At 46.6% G+C, this 24,034-nt stretch overlaps 2 protein-coding genes across 2 annotated transcripts; both read left to right on the plus strand.

Moving 5' to 3' along the window:
- Nucleotides 1–319: 319 nt before the first annotated feature.
- On the plus strand, nucleotides 320–10,386 carry GPR157 (G protein-coupled receptor 157). Its single transcript, XM_065649775.1, is given in 6 exon segments — nucleotides 320–489; nucleotides 491–982; nucleotides 6,055–6,268; nucleotides 7,630–7,824; nucleotides 8,347–8,607; nucleotides 9,319–10,386. Coding segments are annotated over 5 exon segments (1,275 nt in total). The 5' UTR covers nucleotides 320–337; the 3' UTR covers nucleotides 8,569–8,607; nucleotides 9,319–10,386.
- Nucleotides 10,387–13,856: 3,470 nt separating this feature from the next.
- LOC135997302 (solute carrier family 2, facilitated glucose transporter member 5-like) lies at nucleotides 13,857–22,933 on the plus strand. Its single transcript, XM_065649774.1, has 12 exons — nucleotides 13,857–13,913; nucleotides 15,353–15,451; nucleotides 15,889–16,049; nucleotides 16,509–16,633; nucleotides 18,773–18,925; nucleotides 19,009–19,134; nucleotides 19,431–19,618; nucleotides 20,026–20,136; nucleotides 20,598–20,699; nucleotides 21,091–21,166; nucleotides 21,639–21,766; nucleotides 22,434–22,933. Exons 1-12 carry the CDS (start codon nucleotides 13,857–13,859, stop codon nucleotides 22,665–22,667), a joined length of 1,560 nt encoding a protein of 519 aa, XP_065505846.1. The 3' UTR covers nucleotides 22,668–22,933.
- Nucleotides 22,934–24,034: the final 1,101 nt, after the last annotated feature.

Consider the following 24,034-nt stretch of genomic DNA (forward strand, 5'->3'; position numbering starts at 1 on the left):
AGCATGTGGAAGGTAAAGATAACGTGGGTGTCACCTGGGGAGGGTGACGGACCCGGGCAGGGGGGTTGCTGGCCCGGTGATCTCTGCTGCCGGGTGTCTGACCGGCTCTGTGTCCCGGCAGTTCTGCCGGTGTTCTGGCTGGGGCAGGGCTGGGAGCCGTGCCCTCTCCTTGGGGAAGGTGCCAACTATGCCTTTTAGGAGACAACAGTTAAAAAAAAAAAAAAAAAAAAAAAAGCTTTTATTGCTGAATCGGTCCCTTCTGTCACGTTGCACCAGGCGGTCACGGCGGCTTGGTTTGTTTGTTTTTAATGTAAGGAAAAAAAGTTGTTTCAGGGCGATGGGGGACGGCGCAGGTTTTCTCCGAGCGCCCCGGCGGGAGCGGCTCCAAGCCCCGGGCAGCCGCAGGGATTTCCTGCGGGGAACCCAGCCGGGGGGCCGGGCTCCCAGGACGGGGCGGGCCGGGCCGGGCTCCCGTAGCCCCGCATTGCTCTGCCCCGCCTCGCTCCTGCCTTGTCATCCCGTCCCCGCAGCGGCTGTCTGTCCGTCCGTCCGTCCGCCCGCCTCCCTCGCCGCTTCGCTGGCCGGCCGGCGCCGCGTCCGCCGGCATGCCGGGGCCTCTGCCCCCCACCCAGCTGTACGCCTCGGAGCGGGTGGTGGTGCTGCTGTCCTGCGTGCTTTCCTTCCTGGGTTCCAGCCTCCTGGTTTGCACCCATGCCCTGTGGCCGGAGCTGCGGACTCGTCCCCGCCAGCTCCTGCTCTACCTGTCGCTGGCGGATCTCCTCTCAGCCCTCTCGTACTTCTACGGGGTGCTGCGGGACTTCGACAGGACCTCGTGGGACTGCGTGCTGCAAGGCGCCCTGTCCACCTTCTCCAACACCAGCTCCTTCTTCTGGACCATGGCCATTGCCCTTTACCTCTACATCACCATTGTGAGGGGCTCGCCCACGGGCACAGGCTTGCTCTGCTGCTTCCACGCCGTGAGGTGGGTGCTGTCCCGTGTCCCCGCGAGGGCAGGAGGTCCGGACCCCATGGGTGGCCACCCTGCGGCCCGGGGCCACCGTGCCGCGAGTCCTGCTCCGTGGTGAAGCGCTTGGATGGTTGCTCGAGTCACCTGCTCTGTTCTTGAGGATAGTGTGCCCTTCTCAAGTTCCTTTTAAACAGGGATTTTGCTGTCGTTTAACTAACTAGCCCTGCTTATGTTTCCACCTCCTAAGAGAAGAAATGGAGATGTAGAAAAGATAAATTTTGCTTAAGCTCACATAGAAAAATCTCTGGCAAGAGATAATGACTCTGAAAATCCTGGCTCCTGGAAGGGAAAATCCCTTCCCTCCTAGAAATAACATCATGAAACTCGTGTTTGCAATACCTGTCTGCTGCTAAAACTCCTGTGTTTGGAGTTCGGGAGCTGCTTCCCTGGGTTCCTGATTTCCCTGTGTCAGCCTGGTCTGTAGATCCTTCCCCTTTGCCCAGGCAGGTTGCTGTAATTCAATACTCATAGAAGAATGCAGCCGACAAGTGAGGAGGCTGCTGGAAAAGCACTCCGAAGGTTGTTTTGGCGTGTTTGATTGAAAGCAAGACAAAACAGACCACAGTGTAGCTTTGTGTCTCAGTTCTGCTATTTAGCAAGCTGATTTTCCACATCATGTTTAGTAAAAGCTTTAATTATGCAATTTGAGCTTGTGGAATCATGTGCTACCTCCGCGCTGAGCAAAACAGTGATCCTTTAGTCCTCTGTGCTGCCAAGCTTTTGCAATAAATTATAAGGAGAATGATCTGCTTAAAAAAAAAAAAAAAAGTCACGGCAAGTACTGAGTTTTCTTTGGTTGCTTAGTCAAATATTTGTCAATATAATTTGTCAATATATTGTCAAACAGCATAATTTGGGAGATGATTGAGTTAGAGTTGAGTCCAGGGAAAGGTGGGCCAGCAAAAGACATCAAGGCTAAGTGTGAATCAGAGGAACCTCAATTCCTGCCCTACCTCTTCTAATTATTGCCTGACAGCCTGAGGAAGCCCCAGGTGCCTGCATATGCTGGTACAGTTAAAGTAAGATGCAGTGAGACAGCGAAGTTTGGGTTATTTGGCTTCAAGTGAATAGAATCGCACTATAAGAATTATGGAGAGGATGGAGTGCCAGTGAACTACCACGGGTTGCTTAAAGAACAGGAAAAAGGAGTCTGACTTCTTCATGGGCGTGCTGTCTGCATCAGGCTGCATCAAAGATCTGATGCAAATCTGGCCTATTCTTAATTTTCCTGTCTACTAATCACTGTTGTGTGATCTTTGTCTGTAACTTCTCCATCTGGTTTCATGCTTCTCAGCCTCATCGGCTGTGAAGTGTGGAAAGAAACAGGCAGGTTCGCTGAAATAATGTTGGCTGTAATCTGTGCGCTCTTTTAAAACTGTAAAAATCCTGGAAGATTGCTCTAACCTTGCGACAGAGGAAGAGGGTGTTCAGGCAGCTTCCTCTGGGTCAATTTGCTAGGTTTATTGTCATCTCTTCATAGTAGAAATAAAATGCCATCTTTTGTTCTTGGTACTGATCTTCTGCACTTGCTGTGTTTAAGGGGTAATATAGATGGCTTTCGTCAAAGATCCATTGCCAGTTTCTGCATTGTAAATGACTCCCATTCTGTGCAGAGCCAGTGTGCAAACCTTCCTCCTGCTTTATGATGTGTATGAGAGTCAGAAAACAAGTGAGGACCTGTTCTCTGCCCATCCCCTTGTGACAGATCCTCTCCTTTCCTTCCCTGCGCTTTTATAGTTACCTGAGCACTCAATCATAAAATCACATTCTGGATGTCGTGCTTGCAGATGGCTCCACCTCACGTTTCCCAGTGCTTCAAAGTTCTGCTGCCTCTGCAGTGCTCTTAGCCCCCAAATCCCTTAGTGCCATGTGAACAGGAACTGCTGCAACCCATACAAAAAGATACGAGTACATGCATTAATTGCAGAAGGCGGGTGAGGGAGGAGAGGGCAAAAGGCAAAATGACAAAGGGTGGATGATGTTTTAAGGATTTAAAGATAAGTTTCCAGCATTTTTTGTCTAGGCAAGAACCTGGGATGTGTATGCGTATATATATATATATATATATATACACACACACACACACACATATATATTTATTTTTTTAATTATTTTATTTTTTAAAATATTTTTCCCCCTCCTCCCTTCATAGATTGCTAATGCAGTCATGGAGTGACCATTGTGTGAAGAGTCATCCTGAGAGACACTTTGGGAAGGGATTCAAGGCAGGATGGAGTTTTTAATGCATGTTTCCTATTCACAAGTAGTTACTCATGAGGGGCAAGTGTGGGTATAGATGAGCGAATACTCCTTTAATGTTGAGTATTACCAGAGACTGTTCTTTAGCTGAGTGGAGCTGTCTAAATATATGTTGGAAGTCAGTACCTGAAATTTCTTTGTAAGGAAATTAAGATGTCACACTGGAGGCGAAACCTGTCAAACAGGCTCGTTCCTTGTTCGTTCATGTGGTAACACATCCACCTCTTCTACTGCTACACTGGAGAACTACAGGCTCTGGTTTTGTTTTGAACTTGTGTTGAGCTCAGACAAGCTTTGAAAACAAGCTCACAGTTAGCTTTGAAAATATTTATGTAGTTGTAAGGTGTAAGTTCTGGCATCCAGAGTGTGAATTTCCAGGCTACCTCCCTTGTTCTGGATTTCTAAATATCAAGCATCATTTACTGGGGTAATATCATCTTTGCTGTGAGAGTACTGGATTCAAACTCAGGGTGAGGAATGGACCAGAACCCACCTTGGGATTGTTTCTTGCTTTGCTTTTGATAGCAATTGCTGTCAGCCTCTGAAGTATTTGCATTTCATAGTCAGGCTATGCAGATGGTTAGAAGCATATATGCACTTCTAAAAATATATATTAAAAAAATCTATATCTGTGTGTGGTTATATTACGTTCATAACCATGCATATACATGTATATATGCACACATGTCCATGGAGTACTTGGGTACTTTGGTACTGCAAACTGTTTGCAAACTCTTCATTATCTTGGATCCTTTTCTTTCTGGTCTTTACATATGCCTTGGTTGTATAATATTCTGATTCTTCTGTTCCTCCATTCTTCTAGATGGGTATGAAGCATTTATGTTTTCTAGTCCTTGGGAATCTGTTATTTTGGGGTTCTTAAGAAAAACCAAATCACTGATCTCAGTTCTCCTTTCCAGTTTACTAAAATGGAGATGAAGAAGTTCACTGAAATGTCTGTTGACTATCCAGATTCTTTCTAACTTCATGTTGAGTTTGTAACCCTTTGTCCTTAGTGTTAGTTGTAATAAATCCAATACACTATTTCACTGCAAATTACTGCCTGATGTGTGGTGGTTTTCTTCCACATTCTTCCTTTTACTAGTTGGATACATGGAGATTTTTTTGAAGTCCCTTACCTAGTCATCTGTTATTTCCTACTGTGGGCTCTCTTAGCGTGTCCGTACGTAGTTACACTGTTCTGTTTTATGTCTATACCTAGGAGTTTGACCTGGCTTTATCTTTTCCTATAATTCTTTCAGTTTCAGGTCACTGTGGAGATCGTTATTTAGGCAAATTAGTTTTTTAATACAGTTCCTTTTTCTTGGTGCAGGACTCATTGGTGCTTGTGTGCCTTAACATGGTTTCGTTAAGGAAGTGCCAGTTCTCTTGAATTCTTCACCCTCGCGTGGTCGGTTCTTCCAAGTGTACAGAAACTTGAATCTCTTTGAATCCGTAATCCTTGTTTCCAGGCAAATCACCGTCTTTACCAAAAGGAGCCTTGAGTTGTGTAGAAATTCTTATGGCGGAGGCGATGTTCGGAATGTTTTTAGAAAGCCTGCTCTGATAATAGCACGGGGAGGGCTTCCTAAAGCACGACTGTCCTTAAATAACAGCACTGGCTTGGATTAGCACTGGCTGTTCTGAACTGAACACTGAAACAAAACGTTCTGAACATGCTAAAAGGTCGACTCTGAATTTTTTTTACAGCATTTTATTTATTTTTGTGAGTAGGTGAACCCAGGCATTAAGAGTAGAAAATGGGGTATTTTCAAGATCTCATATCACGGGATTATCTCTGATTTTTTTCAGCTGGGCTGTGGAATTTCGGATGATCTGGTCTAGGCAGCTGCTGGCTGCCTACAGGGTCTGATTTTAGGGGGAAGATCCTTCTCGTATTCTCTGCAGCTGCTCCAGGCTGTGGGTGAAAGAGGAGCGTGAACCGGGAAGGTGACGAGAGCGATGTGGAGATGGTTTTGTTTTCTTTGCATCTGGAGAGACCAGGAGGGTTACGCTGGAAGCTCAATCCGAGCACTCGCTGAGGTGTTTGTGTCATTTATTCAGTGTCCCTTGTCCCTCTTAAGGATCCGCAGAACCTTTCTCTGAGGATGAATATGGGAAGGGCAGGTTGTGCATTCGGTTGGATGCAGGGCAGTGTTTCCATTGTGGAGTAATTTGTGAGTTGTATATCACAGGCCAGGGCAGGCCTGTAAAGTCCTGGGTATTAACAGCTCCCAAGAAAGGACTGAGTATTTTTACATTTGGGCTCGTGGAATTTTTCAGTTCTTGCTCATGGTTTTTTTGTGGGCAGCCCAAGGTGCTGAGTGACTTAATTCATGTGTGTCACCACAGTTATTTTTTCTTCTAAATGCTTCCCTATATTTGCTTCTACTGCCAAGAGAGAACCCAAAGTCAAAACACAGCTCCAAATTATGTGAATATGGCTCCTCTTTGCTTTCTCAGTTTTTTTGCTGTTACTGCTAGTGCTTTTCCTCAGGAAGAAACTTGCCTTTTGCCTTTCAGAAATTATCCTTTTGCTCCCAAAATATTGACTGCACCTCCATTTAAAAACAAACAAAACCACCGATGGAATGAAATTGCGGATTTCTTTGCGTGCTGGTCCTTTATGTGCCAAGTGTAACACAGGAATCAGACCGTGGGATTTGGTTGCTCCTGTTCTGAAAGCTGTGAATCGGCCAGCTCGCTCTGGCGGGACTTAAACTGAGAGTGTTCCTGGCTTAACCTTGCTCTTCGCGTTCTTTCCTCAGCTGGGGGGTCCCCCTTGGCGTTACGGTGGCGGCGGTTGCTCTGAAGAAGATCGGCTATGACGCCTCCAACGTTTCCGTGGGCTGGTGTTGGGTCAACCTGGATGCAGAGGATCGGGTCTTGTGGATGTTGTTAGCGGGGAAGGTTTGGGAGATACTGGCCTATGTGACTCTGCCGGTGCTCTACATTCTCATCAAGAAGCACATTAATAGAGCGGTGAGTATTTTGCGGCTTTCAGCTTAGGTTGCAGAGTTCATCTGTGATTATACCCTCCTGTGCTTTGAAGATTTTGCCGCGTATTTAGGAGTGACACAGGCAGGAATTGCTTCACATCCCGCTGAAATGCATCCAGCCCTGGGAGAGGCGGGTGCACCTGACTGAGCCGCCCGCAGCATCAGGACACGGCGACTTGGCGCAGGGAGACACTAAAAGCCTTTTGAAAACTTAAGGGGTTATGGGATGTACATGAGCGAAATGTAAATGCTACAGTACAAACTTAAACAAGACGTGAAGGACAAAAATTCGGCTTTAATCAGTCTTCCACAGTTCCACTTGTACCAAGCCTGAGATTGGCATCTGGATTTATCGAACCTCAGTCACTTTAGGATCTCTAATGGTAGTTTATGAAATCGTGTTTTGTACTAGCAGCATGAAGCCCCATTTGGGAGTCTGGGCACTACAGCATTAGGCACCAGATGCATACTGATGTTCAGCATCGTGTCCCAGCAGCTACTCTGTGCTGTATTGACCTGCTCACCCCCATCCAGGAATCACAGTGCATCCAGTAGCTTCTGCCATAGGAAGGTCTCCAACCACCCTGATCCAGGGCATAGATCCCTGTTTTTTTCTACATGTGCTGGTATAGAGAGATTTGCTGGCTTGCCTAAATCCGTGGAAGCCCATTGCTGGCAGTATGTGGTCAGAAATCAGGCAGCAGGTTCTGCACAAACATACTGAAGAACTGGTTCATGTGGGCATGAATTCCGTGTGGGACTTGCTGGCTGTGGCCGTGGTGAGGGCCAAAAGTTTGAATAGCTTGAGAACAATGAGCCGGACTGCTCCAAACATATATATATAAAAAAATAAATATTAAAAAAATATATATATTAAAAAATATATATATGTATATATATAAAATATATATGTGTGTGTGTGTGTATATATATATATGTGTATATAGGCCTTCCCAAGGCCAAACCCTTAGCTGTGCATTTACAAAGCGTTTGCCAGCAGCAATGGGGGCCAGGCCACTGGACCAGCAAAACTATTTAGTGGAGCCCCGCATTTTTTTTATATTGTTGCGACCCGGTTTCTTGGCAACTACAGTGTTTGTTAATATCAAGCTTTAGTGGGACTCTGATAAGGCCCAGATAACCTTTATTTGCTATTCCTTGGCTTCAGGAATGTTTGCATTAGCAAGGGCAGAATGTGGCTGAAGACTGCTGCTCGTAACTGCGTCCCTGTTAACTTCCCCGAAGATGCAAAAATTTAGTTTGCTTTGGAAAGAATCCCTGGAGCTAAATGTCCCACATGTGTAGCTTTTTGTTCACATTTTTGTCTCCCACCTTCCATGGAAGCACGCAGATCTCTCAGAGTATCGCCCCATCCTCTCAAGAGCACCTGCATTGCAGCCCCGGACTTCGGTAGCAGATAAGAAGCTGATTCTCATCCCAATCATCTTCATCATCCTCCGCATCTGGAGCACTGTGCGCTTCGTTCTGACCCTCTGTAACTCCCCTGCAGTGCAAAACTCAGTCCTGGTTGTCCTGCATGTAAGTATTTGCCAGGAAATACATTAGAAGGAGGAGGCGGGAGGGAGATAAGGCTTTGTTACTCTTAATATCACTTTTTTGTTGTAGGATACAGCACGTACTGGTTAAAAAATGCACGTGTCAAAACGTCTGCTCCCTTCTGGCAAGCGCTGTCTGGGATGCTCAGCAAGAGCTATTGATATTTCAGCAGCATCTAGTGGCTACGGAGAATAACTGCAATAGGAATGATGGGCAATGCCGATTGCTCGCAGGAAAAGCAGGCTTGGACCAGCAGCGCTGGGTGTCTGTCCTTCTGCAGGGCTCAGCCTGCTCCTCTCCTCCACCAGGCTACAGAAACAGCAACGCACAACAGCCGTCTGGGCTGCTTTTGGCTGCAAGGTTGATTTTTCGGGAGCTGTTTTTCTCGTTTAGGTGGAAGCTGCTGGCTGCCGGGCAGTATTATAGCTGCCCTGACGCTGTTTGCTCTTCTCTGGGGCTGCCTGTAGGAACAGCACTGGTTAATTCTTTTTCTCGCCCTTGCAGGGAATTGGTAACACGTTCCAAGGAGGTGCCAACTGTATTACGTTCGTCCTCTGTACGCGGGTGGTCCGGACTCGGCTGTTTTCCTCCATTTGCTGTTGCTGCTACAATGAGCTGGATTGGCCTTTGCAAAGATCAGACAGCTCCTGGCAGCACCCAGAACCCCACAAGGACAAGGATGTGCCAGGCCCCGAACGGACGAAACCCCCGCTTTCCAGCACCTGAGCCAGGGCTGTCGGCATCTCGGTGTCGATTTCTTTCTCGGTAAAGATGTAGCATGAGTTTTCCTCCTGCCCTGCCTGCGCACGGTTTGTGGGGGTGGGAGCAGCTGTCAGCAGCTCTCTCCATCGTGCTCCTTTGGGGTGAAACCATTTATAGAACCGACCCACTGGCCTTCCCTGCGTGTCTGTTACTCAAACCTGTAAAATGAGGAAACAGACCGCAGCGCTGTCTGGCCCACAAGGACAGGACACCAGCGAAAGCTAAGATGAGGAATTAGTCGCTCCTTCTGCTGTAAAATACCGTGCACACATACATTTCCTCAGTATTGCACAGCTCAGATGTGCTTAGCGCTCCAATTTTTCCTCTGCCTTTGGAGCCAGCCCCAAAAAGAGGAAACAAAATTGTCCCTAACTTGGCTTAAGGGGAACCAAACACCAAAAAGACAAAAAAACCAACTGCCTCCTCAAAAAAACATTGTCAAAACAGACTCTCTGTTCTCTGTGAAGATGACTCTGAATTCTTTCCTGCCAGGCATGGACTGCAGGGTTTTAGCTCGGATGTTTTTGAAGGTGGCTGGGGTTGGGGCACCTCGCTGTGCTTTAAGGAATGGGTCCATCGTGGCTGTTTTCAGCTGCCGCAAGGTGGTGATGTCCCTGCGGCTTGAGCCGCAGCAAGCCTGTTCTCCTGGCTCAGGACAAACCTGGCTGCAGGAAGATGGGCCAGTCCTGGATTTTAACTCTGCTTTGTTTTTAGCAGGTCGGGGATCATCCCAGAGTCCCACAGAGGGAGCTGCAGCCTGGGGAAAAGCACCACTGGAGTGGCTGAGCGAACAGAAGAGCTCCCACTCCTCCGCATGCAGATACCAGCTGCTTTCGTCTTGAACTTTGCTCAGGATCCTCTGGAAGATACTGTTTGGCTGTGCTCCGACATCCTGGTCGTCTTCCCTCCTTCCCCTCTCCCTCCACTCTACATCTTCGTTGTTTGGGGTGTTGCTTTTCTGTCTGACAAGGCCAGATGTGTTGTGAGTTCTGGGGTGATCAAATATCAGGGTGACAGGAAGACTTTAGTAGCTGCTGAATAGGACTGTCCTGGGCATGGATTTCAGCCCTGGTGCGTGAGGCCTTCCAGGGAGCTCCGGACCAGCTCCTGTTCTTCGCCTGAATGCGGACGATAGTGTCCAAACACGCTGCTTTTGTGGTGGTGATGGAGGGTTCCTCTTAGTGGTTTATTCCTCCTCCTTGGCGGTCAGGGGTCGTCGTCATCCGGGTTTGTGGTGGCAGCACGTTCATTGCCTCCCGGGGAAATCTGAAGTCTGCAGACTCCCGTGGTGCTCGGGGCCCCTGGATGTGCCACCCGGCCTCCCGCAAGGACATCCCGTTCAGCAGCAGGAGGTGCCGGCACGCGCTCTCATCTCCAGAGTTCCTCTGCTCAAGCACAGGCTGCAGTCGGTTCTTGCTTTGGGAGCGTTGTATCGGAGCTGGGGAAGGGGTGGGGGTTTTGTTTGCTCTTTGGAGGTAGTTTTGCCTTATTTACTGCTCCTGACTTGCTTGGTTTTTAAACGTTTTCTCCAACTTTTACAAAATAAAGTTTTATTCTTTACCAAGATGTTGTGCTAGCACGTTGTGGTGGGTCTCAGCACCTTGGAGAATTTGGATGCGAAACGGTTGCAAGATCTTCCTTCAGGTTTCTTTTGTGTCTGCCTTAAAGACTAAGGCATGTACAGGGAGACAAATCCTTCCTACCAATTTGTAGATATGATCTTCTTCCTATCTTTTGGTTTATGTATAGAAATGTAAACCTTTCATGAGTCTCAGCAACCTGTTCCCCCGTGTGCATTGTTGTAGTTCACTTTTACTGGCCTGTTGCTATGAACTGTGTACAAATCTCTGAGAATTGTGTACATTGGTCTTGTTTCCCTCAGGCTCAGTTGACCTTACGGGCTGTGGCTCTTGGTTATGTGAGATTACAGATGTTGTGTAATCACGAGATTACAAATTGCACTTTCTCCAGATGAAGTCAGGCTGTAAGCTAGGTGGGACTAATGTTGAAGAGAGCTGGTTCCATCCTAGGACTTGCCCATATAAAGAAAATCCAAGTCATTGTGGGGGAAAAAAACCTGCGACGTGGGCAGGCTGAGCACTGCTTTGTAAATTGTTGTGTCATTTCAACCTGTGAAGGAACTATTCTCAGAATAGATTCAAATGTTGGCAGTCTCACAGGGCTGGAAGCAGCCAAGACCCCTGCTGCAATAAGTGGTGCTGGACTGTGGCTGTATTCCCAACGGAATAAGGGACAGGAGGGCCGCACGATACTTCCCATCTGGGATATCTGCTTTTATTCGCTGCAAATTTAACTAGTTGATGTGGTCAGGTGCTTTCCCCAGGCAGGAGTTGGTTAGAACTTGGTGAGTTCACCTCTAATGTACACATACTATCACTACTGTTATACTACTTACCAGTACTGCTGATTCTGATTTTGGTCATTGCAAAATCCCGTTCTCCTTTTCTCCTTTTTTTTTTTGTCTTCTTGCCAAGACTTGAGTCTAATTGTGCAAGATTACCCCTGGCTTCAGGAGTCACCCAAGGTTCTGTAGTACAGGAGGATTTGGACAATGTCTGTTTTACTTAAAACCTAGAAATTTTGTGTTTTGTGAACTATTTGCAAGAAAAGGATAAATCCTCTTGTTGCTAAAGCAGAGGAGCATCTTAGAAACGTAATTTCTGGTTGTGCCACTACTATCTTCTCATCATGAAGAACAGTTATAGAAATGACACCAAGACTACATACATACAGGCAAATAATTTGTTACTTAAATTACTTTTTCACCTCAAAGGCCCAGTTGTAGTTCAGGACTGTGTCTGATATTGAATTAGCCTTGACTGAACATGCAATTCCTTCCCAAAAATGCAGGCGAAAAGGCTGCTAATGCCACTCTTTTGGATATATGTGCACCGTGGGATGTGTCCTGATAAATCTCCTTACGGCAAGCATTGCAATGAGCATTCTGCAGCGTGGCTGACTGCCAGCCCCTCGTCTGACCAGCACTTTTCTATAGCTCACTGCTGATGTTCTCCAGCAGATTTATTTTCCAGGAAACTAAGCCTCTCAATTGTTTTTGCCAAAGATACCAGGATTTCATAGGATCCAGCTTTGGGCTGGGTCTAGATAGTTCCCTGCACACGTGTGTGTGAACTTTTACCGTGGGGTGGACAAGTGCAGAGGAGAAAAGATGTAGAGCTGAGCTAATGTCCTCAGGCAAATGTCTCTGGGGTGAAGAGCAGATGTAAGAAGCTTAATATGTGCTGTAGCTAAAATTGAAAATGTGCTTGTAAAATTGGCTCTTGTTACTGGCTCAGTTCTTTGCCCAATTCCAGCAGGATTTCGGCTGTTGAAGTTATACCCCCACAGTTGCCTTGAAAGTCCAAAGAGAACTTAATTCATCACTCTCTCTCCCTTCGTTGATTTTTTTCCAAGATCATCACAGTGCCAATTTCTACCTTATGAATGTTGTTACCAGGTTCTTGCTGTGACTGGCAAATATTCAAGCTGTTCAGCTGCCATAAGCAAATATTTAATCTGATAAAGGATTTCTGATGGCAAACATACATGTCCTATTTGATTTCTGTATGTGTCGAGATTATTTCTTCAAGTTCATGGAAGAAGTTTAAAGACCATGGTAGAGAATTCCCCTTTCTTACCGTTCCTGATTGTCAGAGTGGCTGTCACTCTGCAAACAGCTCCCAGAAGAATGATACCGTCTTTAAAGAAAAATAACATATTGGAAGAAGTTTGTTCTCCTTGTAGCTTCTCTACCCCTGGGGCAGGATGGCTCACTGTTTATTTTCCTTCTTCTGGCCAAAGGCACGTGAAAGTGCGAACTGAACGAGTTGCTGAGCAAGCTGTGACCTGTCCCGTTTGTCTTGGAGTGCTTTGAGCCATGTTTAAGGGCAGCACTGGAAAATCTGAGCTAGCTCAATGCCAGCTACGTTCTCTCAATGGGAATGCAGAGGAAGGGAGAGAAGGGCGAGTTATGGTGAAATGAATATTCTGGTTTGCACCCCTGGGACTACGAAGCAGGAGCAGCTCCTGAAAGCCACAGGAGTGTCCTTGAGCCCCAATCCACCGTCAAGATACCCTAGAAAACTGTGTCCTTGAGGATGTTAACTTATAAAAAAAGCAATAAATGACAAATGATAAATCTAGGTACTAAGTTCCAGTACCTTGGGAGCAACAGGGCTCTGTTCCCAGTCCTACTTTTAGAGCAGGATGCTTCCACTTGGAGGAAGAGTGGCTGCAGCCACTCGGGGAATGCATGCAAGACTCGTGAACAGCTCCTGTTGCTCAAGAGAATGCTTTTTTTTCTTTTTAAGCTGACCATTAAAGATAGATGGACTAATAATAACAAGGTCTGGTTCCAACTTCTCCAACTGCTAGAGGTTATCTGTGAACTTTGCATTTTTGTAGAAATTATAGTCGACTATTAACCAAGTGTTGTACTGTTCAAAGTCTCATAGTGTAGAAAGTTAATACTAAGCCAGCAACACATGGTTTACCTTGTGCATAGAGGGAAAGGAACTTGGGAAAAACAGTGTGTTCCGTGCACTTTCAAACCCCCAAATCTGAGAGGATAAACCTGTTCTCTGCAAATTGCAAATGTGCCCTGAGGAAATTGGTCTGTGCAAGGTGGGACAAGGAGCGGTATTTCAACCCAAGGGCAGATATGCAATTAGTGGCTGCAGGAGGATTGCAGTTCGGTTTTATCACTGTGGTCCATGGCAAAAGCCCTTCTGCAAAGGCTGCTCCTGCAGAATGCCTCATTTTCCCCAGAATCAGCAGGTGCCAGGCAGCCTGTCCAGCTGCCCATGAAACGCAGGGTGAAGGAGCAGCAGCTCTATTGCTACAGACTAATCTTGCCCGTGTACATATTGCTGGGGGAAAACAGGTCATTTAGTAACTTATGATAAGTCTGCCCCTTGTAGCTGGACATATGAGCCTGTTTCTCTTGTAGCTAAGCAACACCTCTGTTTTGAGCCAGGACCTGGCAAAAGAACGTCTGACTTAGCGGCAACAGTCTTGAGCAAGGAAAAGAAAGAGAAGCCACGAGGGAGGCACGTAGAGGAAGGCAATGATCAGATAACAGCAACTCGCTTCAGCTGATAGAGCTTGGCATTGGTTGGGCGTTTGTTGGAAAGTCACAGAGAGGGATTTTCTGCGTAGGGCGTTTCCATCCCCTGCATCGGCTGTTTTGGCTATAAAAGCCTGTGCTCGGCGTCGGCGACTCAAACGCCAAAATGAAGTGTAAAAGAGGGAAGCAGGAGAGCTCTGGCTGCGATGAAGGTCCGAAGGGGGTGAGTATGCCAGACGCTGTGCTTCCAATTTCAGCCTCCCACAGGTATGCACAGAAAGCTATTTGAGATCTGCAGATATTTGCAGAGGAAGGGGAAGACCAAGATCTTTTGGGCTACCATATCCACAGCTGATCTCACGGGGAGAGCAGAGATGTGCATGTTCTTGAGCCCACTTTGTTTGTCTGCAGCGTAGCCTTGCACCGATTTTCTTTATCTGCAGCTGACCTAACATGTAACTTCTGTGCGACTTTCCCCTTCTGTGTGCGAGTTTTCTTTCCTGCTTTGTGATCAGTTTTAGGCTGCAGGCGTTTCTGAGCAGCTTTTGGAATCTTGCACAACGCGATGCTTGCGTACGCCAGAAGTGCTGAATGTGAACAGTTAACACCAGTGGCTCTTTTGAGCTCCTGAGATTTATTTAACGAGAGCAAGGCAGCCTGCTTTTCATCACCAATGAGGGAATGTCAACAGTCTGCTCCTAGAAAATGCCGCTGGAAGCCTCCTGATCCTTACTCTGAGATTGACTTGAATTTTAAACTCCTGCAGTGCCTTAAAACCTGCAGATCCCTGCAGCTGAGCTGCTCGAGCTTCTGAGGAATATAAGGAATACAAGGAGTACCAGCAGCTATTTGGACAAATGTTCCATTAGGGAAATGACAGATCCTTCATGTGGGACCTGAGTTGAGTGTTGCAACATAAAACCTTGTAGATATTAAGGTTAATGATGGTGACAGAGAACGATGCGCATCTGAACAAAAAATACTTTACTGATGTAGCAGCAATGAGAAATATTGCTACACTATTTAAAAAACAAACCCAAACCCCAGCTCAGTCAACACAGTAGAGCCAGCCTGAGGACTGAGCTGCAACTAAATTATTGCAAAAAGTGATTTGCTTGTGACGCTGGGGACTGTGTACCCACAAACATGCTTGGTGTTTGATGCTACTCCAGATGGCAATTCCACCCTTCTGTTTAACTGCAAAGTGCTGCTTTTATGCCCCACAACCAAGCCCTCGCTGAGCTACTTGGATAAGTTCTAATTGGCTTCAGTGGCAATCGGATTAGATCCATAAACAGCTTGATCTCAAAATGCAGGAGGCAGAACGAGCCAGCACGGGAAGCCAGAACAAATGAACAGGAAAGGGATTTTGTCATTTCATGCAAAATCTCTTCTTTTTAAAGTTTTCCTGTGCCAATATCCTGTGTTATTTCACTATCCAATTTGCACATTGGAAAAAGAATAATTACATGTGACTTTTTTTTCCCTGCAGGGTGGTATTTTGAGCACAATAAAAATTATTCGTCATCCAAATGACCCATCAATACCAGGAAAGAGTAGAATTTAATTACTGTAATGACTGTGTGCAGTAAACGCCATTTATGCCTAGAAGCTGAACCTGCTTCTAAGATGATGTTTGTGTGTTTTCTCTTCCCTCTGCAGAAAATGACGCTTTTGCTTGCGCTGGTAGCGCTGATATCTGCGTTTGGATCCTCTTTCCAGTACGGCTACAACGTGTCGGTGATAAATTCTCCAGCCCCGGTAGGTTGGACTGTGGAGCTGGACCATGACCTGGACGTGGGTTTCCAAAGAAAACAAGGCAGGAGCGTCACAGCAGATTGGGGGGGGTGGTGTGGGCAGATGGTTGCACTTCTCCATGCTTTGAAGCACCAGGGAACTGGTGAGAAGTGATTTCCCTGGAAGGCAAATGGGTTGCTAAGCTGTTAGGACTTTGTGCCCAGCACGAGGAATAATGCCTTCCCTTCTGGGAAGCAGGCACATCCTATAAGGCAGGATAACTTGTAGTAAGTTATCTACCCCAGACTTCTCCATCTCTCTTTTGCATTCGTTTCCCAACTCAACCATTCTGTTTCTTACCAAGAAAGCTGTGCAAAGCTTTATGGCATTTGTCGTTCACTAGCTTTTACAGCATGAAAATTTTGCTTGCTGTGCTAAGCACGCTCTGTGTTTCATTCCAGTTCATGCAAGAATTTTACAACAGAACCTACTTGAACAGGACCGGGGTGCCTATGGACAGCAGCTTCCAGACGCTGCTCTGGTCTCTCACAGTGTCCATGTTCCCTCTGGGTGGCTTCTTTGGGTCCCTCATGGTGTGGCCGATGGTCAACAACTGTGGCCGGTACGTGACAGAGCTGACATCCCTCACTTGCCTCACCGGTCACTCCAGTTTGCCCAGCCCACGGGGAGCATGGCTGTGTCACACACCGCGATCGCAATGCAAACGGGCTGACCCAGCAATGCGTGTTGTCTCCCACACATAGGAGAATGCATATGGTTTCGGAATGTTGAGGGCCAGGCTGTGTGCTGGGCACCGATCCACGTAGAGAGCAATGGTGGAAGTCCTGGGCTGGGATCTGCGATCAGGTCCAGTTTCTGCTGCTCGGCTTTCCTGAGAGACTTTGTTCTTGAAGCCTTCATTCCCTGCAGGAAGAATGGGACAATTGCCATTTATCTTTGATTGGTCTTTGGGATGGTGACTCATTTGAGTTTTGGACAGTTAAACACCAAGGGCATCTATCTGCTAATGGAACCTTAGGAGAAATGAACTGAACCTGTTTTCTTATCTGTTACTTTGCAGAAAGGGCACTTTGCTGATAAATAACCTCTTCTCCATTGTTGCTGCAATCCTTATGGGAACCTCAGAGGTAGCAAAAACCTTTGAAGTAATCATCCTTTCTCGTATTATCATGGGAATATATGCTGGTAAGTGAGAGATTGCATGGTAAAGGGAGAGCAATAGGTATTTTCTTGGCTATGTAAAGATTTTTTTAATTCTGACAACAGATGGTTTCACAGGTAGCACATTTTAGCCATACAACTGCATAACAGTGCTGTACTTGAAAAACAATCATCTGCATGTTGCAGAAGTACTAAAGATCTCTAGTAAACAATGGCAGCAAGACTGGAATTTGAGGTGTACAGAGAAGATGTGTGTATGCGAGGCAGTTATCCTCTGTAATAAGCACCTGCTGGGTACTGGAGCTCCAACAGCCAGGGAACCTGATGATAGTAATCTGTTTTCCCAAATGTCTTAAAGCAGACAGCCTAGCTGTTTGTGTGTGTGGTTTTTTGTTTGGTGGGGTTTTGCTTTTTAACTTAATCAGACACAGAACGACCCTTCTAATTCAAAGTCATTGAAGGCAATGCCATATCCAATAATCCAATAATCCAGTCCTGGAACTGACTGTTCTTCCTGCAGGAGAAAAGAAATATTAAAGGGAGAGTAAAGGGTTCAGAGCCACCAGATTTACTGCAAAGAGAGTGGGAAGCCAAGGAGAAGGATGTATGTGAGTTTCTGGTGTAAGTGGCTGTATCAGAGCTACAGGAATGTGGAACAAACAGAAACCCAGAACGGCTGCACCCCATGCTGTGCTGAGCTTGTGCACAGCCAGGTTGATAAGGGTCCTAATAGCATTTAGGCTCAATTAATTGGCTTTGGGCTGGCGAGATTGACGTGCTCCATGGTTTATTAGTGAGTTGGAATATCCTGTAAAGATAATACAAGAAAACAAGCAACTGACATAGGAGAACAACTTGGTCTGTAACATGCAGCAACTGCACTTGCTGAGCTAAGGCAGGAAGTTTATCTCATCCTATGCTTTCGTTTTGACTTTTAACTCTCCCAAGCCTGGCTGCTGCTCTTGGCATCGGTTCTCTGAATAAAAACGAAAGGACCTGTTAAGTGCGATCCCACTTTCCGCTTACAACTGTCCAAAGAATCTGGACTGGCTGTCCCGACTTGCCCGTCCCAGCCTGACCTCCCTTGAGCTGAGGACACGATGCCTGGGGACATTGGGCGCTGGTGGGATCCGGGTGTCCGTGTCACAGCCCTGTTGTGCCAGGGCTTGATCAGCACGGGGCTGAACACTTCGGCAGCAGCAGCTTGCTGTGACTTGAATGCAGTGGTCCAGGGGTCACTGCCAGCATGTTTTAATCTGTGCAATTAAAAGGCTGGTTGTAGTCACTTAAACCACTACACCTCATGAGTTTAGTTTTATAATGGTTCCTAGTTGTTTTAATACTTGTTTTCATGCCTTTTGGATAACAGCTAGGTCATCTTTGTAACTCTAAGTTCCTGAAGGCTAGGAACTTTACAAATGTAAGATAAGAGTCTCATGTGGTCACTTGACTCCAGGAGTTTGGGGTTTGCACGCCAGGATTTACAGCGCAAGCACGGGAGCTGGCAGCTCTCTGGGGTTACTGTGGGTAACCATGCAACGTTCCTCAAAATAACCCGTGTTCTTAGTGTCCTGTTAGAGTAGAAATATGTATTCCAGCATGCTGCCTGTCAGAGATCTCAAACCAGCAAAGCCCTCTGAAAAGCTGAGCCATTAAAGGAGTAGTGAATTTTTAAAAGCCAGCAAGAAGTCACATCCTTCCATCTCACGTGGATACAGATTTCTTTTCTTGTTTTACAGGAAGTAGAAATTCCTCCCTTATGTTTTGAGTTTGTTTCCAAACCTGAAGTAGTTCACAATTCTTCTTTGCGTGTATTGTGTTGAAGTACTTGGTAGACCTTGCTGGAAGAAAGCTACTTTTAGAAAGATACCGTGATAGATTTTGTATCCTTCTACCTACTGAGCAGAGCAATGCTGTGGGTTTTTCTGTTTTGTTTTTGTCTTATGCTCCGCTGAAGAGTCAGGAAAACGTACACAGCTTATTCACTGGCCAGAAGATGACATTAAATCTTCAACCGGACCTGATGAATTTGAGCATGAGGTTTCTGTGTGCCCTGCGGTCCAGCTGGGATCACTTTGGTCTTACAGGGGAAAAAGGCATTTATTGGAGATGGTGAGTGGGCTGATATCAGGCAGCTGCATGTCTAACATTGCTCTCTACTAGGTCTGGCCTCCAATGTGGTTCCCATGTTCCTTGGAGAACTGTCCCCCAAAAACCTGAGAGGTGCGATTGGGGTCGTACCCCAGCTCTTCATCACCATTGGGATCCTTGTAGCTCAGATCCTTGGTCTCAACAGCATCCTCGGGAATGCCACAGGTAAGGCCTTGGCTCGGGACTTTTCCATGGGCTCCATTGGGGAAAGACTTCTCACGGTTGTCGTCTTGTCTCACCTGTTGCAGGCTGGCCTGTGCTGCTGGGGATCACTGGGATCCCATCGCTACTTCAGCTCCTCACGTTGCCCTTTTTCCCTGAGAGTCCCAGATATCTGCTGCTACAAAAGGGCAATGAAGAGCAAGCACGACGAGGTCAGTATCGTCTTTTAATGAAAGGGGAGGTGGAATGGGATAGATCTGGCTGTGGGACATGACTGGCAGCAACCCACAGTGAAGCACATGGGGGTGAAATTCTTCATTGACATGTTGCTGGTGGATGGAATTCCTGCAGCACTGCTCCTTTCTCTGCACACGTGAATCCCTGACTTCCCACCATGGAAGCGCTGCTGCCTGTGGTTTGCATATCGTTCTGTCTTGATTCAAAGCAGGAGAGCTCACTGTAGACCTGCTCTTTGGGGTCCATAACTCACCTTTCTTCTCCCAACCAGCTCTGCAGAAGCTGAGAGGCTGGGATGATGTGGATGATGAGATAAAAGAAATGCTCCAAGAAGATCGTTCAGAAAAGGAAGAAGGACAGTTCACTGTTTTCAGCCTGTGCACCTTCAGAGGCTTGCGGTGGCAGCTCATCTCTATCATCGTCATGATGATGGGCCAGCAGCTCTCTGGGATTAACGGGGTGAGTGGGAAGGATGTGGGAAAGGCCGGTGGGGTGACCGCTAAAGGACTTCAGAGAGGATGATGTGGGGCGGTCCATGACACAGGAGCTGGAGCCTGGGACACAGGAGTACCCCTTCATCAGGGACACTGCTTCTGTGTCACGATGTGGTGGGTTGACCCTGGCCAGTACCAAATACGCTACACACAGATACCAGATACAGAGTCAAGCTGTCCTGTTAGGGATAGTCTGGAAGTTTTTAGAGGGAAGGTACTTATGTCTGGATCCAAACACCCAACATCTCCAGAAATGAAATAACCCAGTTCTCAGGCTTCTGTGCACCACCTGGAGGATGTAAAAGCAGCTAAAATGGGATTCTTGTGTTTTGCCTCTGGCCATGTATACATACAGCTGTGCTTTTGCTGCAGGTCTTCTACTACGCAGACAGAATCTTCCAGTCGGCAGGTGTGGACAGCAACAGTGTGCAGTATGTCACTGTGTCGATAGGTGCCATCAACGTCGTCATGACCCTGGTTGCTGTAAGTCTCTGTCAGGGCTCTTTGAGTTCCAGCTTGTCCAGTCTCCCCTGTCCGTCGCTGTTTAAATGAGGTTTTGTTGTTTACACCTACTGTGAGCTGCTTTGTGCAGCGGATGCACCGCAGTGTCCCTTGGTTGGAGGCAGCTGCGTTAACCAAAGTGATTAATTATGCTGATTTCTCACACGTTTCAGAAGTTTTCGCTCTCCGGTCTCTATGTTAACGTGCAGGGCTTCCACGCGGTTCTCACTGGGACTGGGTGCTGAAGAATGGCCTGTTATCTCGGTGTTATTGACACATCCAGCTTTTTGCAGTTCCTGGATGATTTCATGCCCACGATCCATCAGCAAATGGTGCAAATGTCACTGAATTTCTTAAAAGACAAAGCCTGCATTAATAAATTTTGCTAGAATATGTGCTGCGCCCCAGGTGTCTGGTCTCTCACCCTCCTATGTCTCTTTCAGGTTTTCATTGTGGAATCCCTGGGGAGGAGAATCCTTCTCCTTGCTGGCTTTGGGTTTTGCTGTGTGTCCTGCGCAGTGCTAACTTTGGCTCTCAATCTCCAGGTGTGTAGTTGAACGGCCCAGGTGACCCTACACATGCATTTTAGCCCTTTGGTATATTTTGAAGTTGCTTCTTCACCCTGGGAGGGTGGGGACAGTATGAAAGGTCTCGGAACGTGTACATCTAGCCAAAGTAAGCCCAGGGGAAGCTATGATCCTGCTTTTCTGAATGCTCCTTCCAGTATGTCATGTTCATAATACCTGCTACATCCATTTGCTGGAAGCAAGGATCATACCCAGGCTGTGATTTTTGTGGTGAATTGTGGGCATCTCTGGCAATGGAGGGTGACGCTGGCTTTAGAACGTCTTCAAATCTAGCTACTAATAGTGCCTTGGATGTGTTGGTGATGTTCAGACAGGAACCGCGTCTAACCTGTGATTGAATTCTTCACAGAACACGGTCCACTGGATGTCTTACGTCAGCATCGTGTGTGTCATCGTGTACATCATCGGACATGCTATTGGGGCCAGTAAGTACACCCGGTTTAGTCCAGCCTCTTCCACAAGCCAACTGGTATGCTGAACATTTCAAATCCAAAGCTTTGTGGGGCTAATCCAAGGAGATCTCATTTCTTTGCTGTGTGGGTTTTTTGTTTTTTGGGTTTTTTTTAAGAAGCAGTCACTTGCTTAGCTGCTGCTCACAGTGTGCTCTCTGGAAAGACAGTTCATGTATATCAACCTTATTTTAGAACTTGTGCAGGAGATGGGTTCATGGCTAAGGTGAAGCCGTAGGAGAGAAGAGGTTGATTGCTGTGTGTGAGCTTAGGAAGGTCATTTAGTTGCTCTAGTTTTTTTATTTAATCCCTTATTTGATTTATTGGGTGTTAATAAACGCTAGTAGTCTAGAATCTGTTCCCTACCCATTGAAATGAACAGTGCGATCTAGGCATTCAGGGTGGAGAAATTGCCTTTGGGATTTCCAAATATGCAACTACCTTCCAGGTCCAATTCCCTTTGTGATGATCACCGAGATGTTCCTGCAGTCGTCCCGGCCCGCGGCGTTCATGGTGGGGGGGTCCGTGCACTGGCTGTCCAACTTCACCGTGGGGCTCGTGTTCCTCTACATGGAGGTAAGATGCGACCACACGACAGGGCAAGACTTCAGCTTAAAATTGGTATCTGCACCCCTGTGTTCTTACAGACAGCCTTTTTCACCCTGAAAGCAGTAAATGCCCAAGTTAGTTCGCAGTATCTGTACGCAGGATTATGTATTAAAGGCAAGAAAGTGATTTAACATCAGCATTTTTAAATCACATCTGTCTGTCTGCACATGCTTTAAAAGAAAGTTATTTTTCCAGGTGAATGTCTTATCCTGAATTCAGGCGCATGGAAAAGGTTGCAAATTCCCTGTCTTCCATTTTAGCCCATTTTAGCTCTTGATCTCTGGCTCACCAGTTCAAACTGATGATCCCCAGCAGTAGAGACCCATAAATTGCTATATTTGCTGATTTTTAGCATGTGCAAAGGAAGCTGATGAGTTTAGTTTGATTCGTGTAACAGACCCTCACCCTCCTTTTCCAGTAAATCCGTGGTGGCTTCCAGTACATCCATGGTGGTGGTATGAGAAGACAACGTAGAACCACCCCTAACTCCTAGCCATTCAACTTAAACAATGTAAACATCACTGTGGCTGCTCTTTTTTTATAGCTATTATGGGGTTCAACATGTCCAAATCATGTCATGTACACAACTGGAGTATTCCTCTGATCCCTGCTCTGTCTTTTTTCATTGCCCCAGGCTGGACTGGGGCCCTACAGCTTCCTCATCTTCTGTGCCATCTGCCTGGCCACGATGGTTTACATCTTCTTTATCGTTCCTGAGACGAAGAACAAAACCTTTATGGAAATCAACAGGATCATGGCCAAGAGGAACAAGGTGGAGATTCAGGAAAACAAAGAAGAGCTTGGTGATTTCCACACTGTCCCAGGCGGGCAGGCAGAGAAGAAAGAAATCTTCAGCAGTGGACTGTGACCCAGCCCAGTGTTTGGCCTGGCCCAGACGTTTTTCAGGATCTGTTCAGCAGGAGAACAAATATATCGATTTATCATTTCGTACCAATCTTCATTAGGACCTTCTGCAAACTTCCAACAGCAGGAGTTTCCAGTTAAGCCGTTGTTTCTTGAGAGTGTTGTCACCATAATTAGCAGGACCATTCTGTTTCACGGCATCGCCACTGCCAAGGCAAATTACCCATTCTTGGTATTTGCCACAGGGAAAGGGCAACATCCTCAGCCAAGCTCAGAAACATATGTCATCAGGTGATGTGTGTCCCTGATGTCCTGACTGAGACATCTCGGGTGACACAAGCCAGCACTTGGGCTGGTTTGGGTCAGTCGAGTGCACTATATTCCTCTGAGGACCTGGCATTCGTGTGTTTGAGGGTCCAGCGTGAACGATGCCAGGACTTTGGTGATCTGGGCTGGAGAGAGTGTCAGTTGTTCTGAGATACTTTGTTAGATGGGCTGATAATGGCATTTATCCTGTCAGCCCTTGTCCTTCCTTCAAAGAACAGCAGAACTGGAAATGCACATCACTATAATCTCACCCCCACGCAGCTCTCCCAGCTCTTTCCTTCAAATCAAACTTGATCCTCAGGTCTTGCCGGTGAGTCCTTCCAAAGCCTTATTCTTGAGGTTAGGAGTCATCCATCTGGCTGATGCCGCTTCACAGCCAATTTGTTCCAGTGGCACTCTAGTCTTTGAGCTCTTCAGCTCATTTCACTCCCTCGTGTTTACACTTCAGTTGCCAAAGAGCAACAGTCCCTCTCTTAATCCTTCAACGACCCCCATATCCCTACATGAGCCAGCTGAAGCTCATTCATCCCCTAGGGATACGTGGTGGTGGGCTCGGGAAGAACCTCCTTGCTGCTTTGCTGGAGTCAAATTCAGGTTGGTTCCTGCACAGGTGGCTGCAGCTTGGAGCCTGTGTTTGCAAACATATCCAAACTTGTCTTTAGCTTCTCACATTGAACTGCTTAAATTTATTTTTTGAAATAACTCAGCTCTCAGGTACTTGAAAACCCTTGAAAAAGTCTTCAAATGGTTTAGAGCTTGGTCCTTCTACTGGTTTCTGGCTGTGTCCCCTAAGGGCTAAATAGGTTGGAAAAGCTCTGAGTCTGAAGGACTCTCAGAACAAAGTAAAGTGCACACTGATAAAAAATGGAGGATTTTTTGAAGTATTTATTAGTTGAAGGGGTTTGGGGTTAATTACAGCATAATTTAACATGGGGAAATTCAATTTAATTAACTGTTATGCAGGCCTGCTGCCCTCTGTTTTGAGAAATGCAGAATTGTTGAAAAACCTGGAACGGATTTTGTTGTTGTTGGCGGTTATAGCCC

The sequence above is a fragment of the Caloenas nicobarica genome, chromosome 22 (assembly GCF_036013445.1).
Source record: "Caloenas nicobarica isolate bCalNic1 chromosome 22, bCalNic1.hap1, whole genome shotgun sequence".
Lineage (NCBI taxonomy): Eukaryota > Metazoa > Chordata > Aves > Columbiformes > Columbidae > Caloenas > Caloenas nicobarica.